The 5,110-nt window shown below is 59.1% G+C and overlaps 1 protein-coding gene across 1 annotated transcript; it reads left to right on the top strand.

The window, feature by feature from the left end:
- Positions 1-746: 746 nt before the first annotated feature.
- On the top strand, positions 747-4,470 carry LOC103799462 (protein farnesyltransferase subunit beta-like; the record flags this gene model as incomplete). The annotated part of the gene is made up of 11 exons (XM_009071784.1): positions 747-811; positions 972-1,082; positions 1,353-1,430; positions 1,699-1,842; positions 1,919-2,002; positions 3,002-3,088; positions 3,157-3,286; positions 3,368-3,500; positions 3,591-3,696; positions 3,775-3,889; positions 4,360-4,470. Coding segments are annotated over 11 exons (1,164 nt in total), but the record flags the coding sequence as incomplete, so codon positions are not given.
- Between the last annotated feature and the right edge of the window lie 640 nt (positions 4,471-5,110).

Genomic DNA, 5,110 nt, shown 5'->3' on the forward strand with positions numbered 1-5,110 from the left:
GGGTGGTCTGGAGCTGGGCTCTGGAGTGCAGTGGGACTGGGTAATCCCTGGCCCAGTTTCCACACACAGCTGCTGGCCCACACCCTTCTGTCACAACAGCCCCGTCACTTGGTATTTCGGGGGGCTGTGGGGGGACTGGCACCCACCAGACACTGCAGTACCCAGGGAACACCCATGGGGGCTGTGACATGTCCCCCAGAAACAGTTTGAGGAGGGTGAGGGCTCCTGGGGGGCAGCTGGGCCCCCTCTGTCCCTGCCTGTGTCCTGGCCCAGCCCTGTGGTGGCTCCCCTGGGCGTTGAAATGGGGTAAAATGTGACTGAGTGTTTCCTGGGGGTTCCTGCTCAGTTCCATCCTGGCAGGACACAGTGCCACGGATATGAGTCCTTGTGCTGCCCCTCATCACCCCCAAGGCTGATTCCAGGGGATTTCCTGGAGAATTATCCTGGCCTGGGGTATTCTAGTCCTGGTGTGAGTGGGAGGAGGGTGTTTTCTATGGGGTTCCTGGGATGAACCAAACTCCAGCTGGATTTGGAAAGCAGCACTGGCTGGTGCTGGATTCCGGCATAATCCCAGGCACAAAGCTCCTGGCAGCTCCTCCTTTGGTTTTCCTGGAGAACATGATGACCATGAGCTGGATAAACCCCAGCAATGGAGCAGGAGCCAGGGGGCTTGGCAGGGATCATGTTTGGGATCTGTGGAGCTGCATCCTAGAGCTCACGGTGGTCTTTATTCCCACTTTTCCAAGTCCAAGGTGGAGGACATTGTGCAGGAGGTCTATGATGCCTACAAGACAAACCGTCACTCCTCACAGTGAGTCCCCAAAATTCCCAATAACCATAAATAACTCCCATCCCCCCAAAAACCAGCAACTCCAGTGGGCGCCGGGGTGGGATCTTGCCCTTCCTGCCATTGTCCCCATGCTTTTCCATGCCATCTTTGCCTACCCAGCCCTGTCCTCCCTTTCTTCCAGGTATGTCCTGCAGCGGGAGAAGCACTTCCATTACCTGAAGAGAGGGCTCCGACAGCTCACGGAAGCCTACGAGGTACTGGGAATGCCAGATCTCTCTCCGTGGAGCCACTGGCCAGGGTGAACCCCTTGCCCCAGGGTTGTCACTGGGGTGAACTCCTTGCTCCAGGGTTGCCACTGGGATTGTCACCAGGCATTTCCCAGCCTGGTGTGCACACAGCATTCCCTTTGTGCCCGTGGCTGACACTCATTCTGCAGCAATGCTCCTGAGCAGCTGCTCCAGGGGCTCTCCTGCCTGTCCCCTCACTCCTGCTGCCACTCCCATGCCACTGTCCTCTTGCTCCTTCCCCGTGTCCAGTGCCACTGTCCCCTCTGTCCCCACAGCGTCTGGATGCCAGCCGGGCGGATCCTGCACAGCCTGGAGCTGCTGAATGAGCCCATTCCTGAGTCAGTGGCCTCTGAGTAAGTGGGGGGAGCTGTGGCAGGGGACCCCACCACGGGCAGTGTCCCCACGTGGTGCCACCTCCCGCTGTCCCCGGAGCAAAGGAGTGCTTTGTCTCCCTGCCCCCCTCAATGCCACCCATTCTTCCGGCGGCTCCCGCGTGACACAGGGAAGTGGGGGGGTGACCCCCGCCCCGGCTGCGACCTCACAGGGGGGTTCATGGCACTGGGAGGGGTCGTGTCACCCTGCTGGGGTGACACTGAGCCCCTTCCTTACCTCCCCCTGCAGTGTCTGCCAGTTCCTGAAGCGCTGCCAGAGCCCCCAGGGTGGGTTTGGGGGCGCTGGCCACCACCCGCATCTCGCCCCCACCTATGCTGCTGTCAACGCGCTCTGCATCATCGGCACGGAGGAGGCTTTTGATGTCATTGACAGGTATGGGGGGTTTGGGAGGGTCCACGGGGGAAAGTGGGGTGCATGTCCCCCCGCTCACAGCCACTCACTCCCGCAGGAAGAAGCTGATGGAATATCTACACTCGCTGAAGCAGCCCGATGGCTCCTTCCTCATGCATGTGGGTGGAGAGGTGGATGTCAGGTGAGTGAGGGCTGTTGGAGGGGTGATCAGGGCTGTTTGGAGGGTCTAAGGCACTTCTGAGGAGTCAGTGCTGGGAGCTGGTATGGTTTTGGGGAGCTGGTGTCATTTTGGGAAGTGGGTGCTGTGGTGGGGAGCTGGTGCCAAGAGAGCTGGTGCTGTGCTGGGGAGACAGTGCCGTGTTGGGATACAGTTTTGGGGAGCCAGTGCTGTGGTATGGAGCCAGTGCAATTTTGGAGTGCTGAGGAGGGGGACAGGGTCAGGAGCTGGTGCCATTTTGGGGAGCCAGTGCCATGGCAGGATGCAGTTTTGGGGAGCCAGTTCTGTTTTGGGGGGCCAGTGCTGTGGCAGGGGGGCAGAAAAAAAAGCGAGTGCTGTGGCAGGGGGGCAGTGTCAGGAGCTGGTTCCACATGGGAGCTGCTGCTGTGTTGGGAACCACTTTGGGTACATGGTGCTGTGCTGGGGTACCAGTGACATTTCGGGGAACAGTGCTGTGGTGAGATGCAGTTTTGGGGAGTGGTGCTATGGAGGGGTGCTGTTTTGGAGTGCTGTGGTGGAGGGCTATCTCGGAGTACTTGGTGTTCTGGTTGGGGGCTGGTGTTAGGAGCTGGTGTCATGTTGGGCAGCTGGTGCTGTTCTGGGCTGCTAGTACTGTTTTGGGTGCCAGTGCCAAGGTGCAGTGCCAGTGTTAGGAGCCAGTGCTGTGTTGGGCAGCCATGGTGGGGAACTGGTGCCATTTTCGGGATGTGGAGCCACATTGGGGAGCTGGTGCTGTTTTGGGGACTCAATGTCATTTTGGGAAGCTGGAGCTGCAGCAGGAGCTTTTGGGGATCCCATGCTACATCCCTGAACACCCATCTCCCTTATCCCTGAGCACCCGTTTCTCTTCTCTCCAACACCTGTCTCCCATACCCTGAGCACCCATTTTCCTTATCCCTGAGTATCTGTTTCCCCTATCCCTGAGCACCTATCTCTCATATCCTGAGCACCTTTTACCCTCAGGAGCGCCTACTGCGCCGCCTCGGTGGCCTCCCTGACCAATATCCTCACTCCCACACTCTTCGCTGGGACGGCTGAGTGGATCGCCAGGTGAGATGTGGGGACACGTGGGTGGCAGGGGATGGTGTCAGTGCCACCCTGACTCTGTTCCTGTGCAGGTGCCAGAACTGGGAGGGTGGGATCGGCGGTGTGCCGGGCATGGAGGCGCATGGCGGCTACACCTTCTGCGGCATGGCCGCGCTGGTCATCCTCAAGCAGGAGCATTTGCTGAACCTCCGGAGCCTCCTGGTGAGTGACCCCTCAGTGGGATACAGGGGGCTCAGCCCTAGGCAGGGCCCTGATCCCACATGGCTCCACCCCATCCTGCAGCGCTGGGTGACTGGGAGGCAGATGCGCTTCGAGGGTGGATTCCAGGGCCGCTGCAACAAGCTGGTGGATGGGTGCTACTCCTTTTGGCAAGCTGGGCTCCTGCCCCTGATCCATCGGGCACTCCATGCCGGGGGTGAGTGCCCATGGCTTCCTCTGCCAACCGAAGTGGCATTTCCAAGGGAGTTCCACCTTTTCCTGGTGTTTCTATGGGTTTCTCTTGCAGGTGACACGGCGCTCAGCATGGCACACTGGATGTTCGACCGGCTGGCACTGCAGGAGTTGCGGGACTGCCAGTGCCCAGCCGGGGGACTGCTGGATAAGCCAGGAAAGTGAGTGCCAGGGGTACAGGGGGCTGCCTGGCACCTCAGACCTCCCCCCTCAGTATCCCAATGTCTCCCTGTGCTCAGATCCCGGGATTTCTACCACACCTGCTACTGCCTGAGCGGGCTGGCCATCGCCCAGCACTTTGGAAGTGGAGACCTCCACAATGAGGTGGTCTTGGGTGTCCCTGAGAACTGCCTGGTAGGTGCTGGGTGTGCAGGGTGGAGCTTCCAGGGCTCCACAGTGCCAGGAAAGGTAGATCTGATGGAGGGGCAGAGAGATGGGGTTCAGGCTGGAGAAGAGAAGGCTCCAGGGAGAGCTTAGAGACCCTTCCCATGCCTAAAGGGGCTCCAAGATAGCTGAGAGGGACTTTGGACAAGGGGATGGCATGGCAGGGCAAGGGAGAATGGCTCCAAATTGGAAAAGGGGAGATTTAGATGGGATATTGGAAAGAAATTATTTCCCATGAGGGTGGTGAGGCACTGGCACAGACTGCCCAGAGCAGCTGTGGCTGCTCCATCCCTGGAAGTGTTCCAGGCCAGGTTCAATGGGGCTAGTGGAAGGCGTCCCTGCCCCCAGTGGGTTGGACTAGATTATCCTTAAGTTCTTTTTGACCCCAAACCATTCCAGGATTCCATGATTAACCTCCTCCATCCCTCTCTCCCCCACAGCAGCCCACACACCCTGTCTACAACATCGCCCCGGAGAAGGTGGCGAGGGCAGTGACGTACTTCCTGCAGTATCCCGTGCCCAGCCTGGATCCGGCACCTGCTGCCGACTAAGGGGGTCCCACTGCCCCGGGACAGTGTGACACAGCCCATCCCCGTGGCATGGCCAGGCATAGCCAGGTCCTCAGGGTGCTAGCAATACCAAAATCCAGCCTGCTCCGTGTCCTGCTGCCATCCCAGCCGGGGCCAGGGCAGGACACGGGCTGTGGCAGAGCTTTTTGGCATCAATAAACCACGAGTGACACCTGCCGTGTGCTGGTGGCCCTGGGGACATGGGGCAGGAGGTGACACCGTGTCCAGCCCCGGTGGCACTACTTTCCCCACTCCAAGAACACACGGTGACCACAGGGGAGGATAAAATAAGTGGATTTTTGGCTTTTTTTATTATTTATAGTCTTATAGTAAAGGGAAGCCTTAACTTGCAAGACAACTCTGGGCAGTATGTACAACATACCTTAAATCCATGGAATGGCATCAAAACGGGGGGGAAAGGGGCACCTACGGGGCAGGGACGGGCCACTGGAGTTTGGAAAACGCCGCGGAGGTGGGGAAGGGGCTGTGGGAGGGGAAGAGGAGGAGGAGGAGGAGGAGGAGGGAAGATCTTGCAGGGTCTGGAAAAGGTAGGTTGGAGTTGGAGGTCGTGCTCTGCCGACTTGGGCAGGTGGAGTTGCACACGGAGAAAATAAAAAGGGAG

The sequence above is a fragment of the Acanthisitta chloris genome, unplaced genomic scaffold (assembly GCF_000695815.1).
Source record: "Acanthisitta chloris isolate BGI_N310 unplaced genomic scaffold, ASM69581v1 scaffold14303, whole genome shotgun sequence".
In the NCBI taxonomy this organism is placed as follows: Eukaryota; Metazoa; Chordata; class Aves; order Passeriformes; family Acanthisittidae; genus Acanthisitta; species Acanthisitta chloris.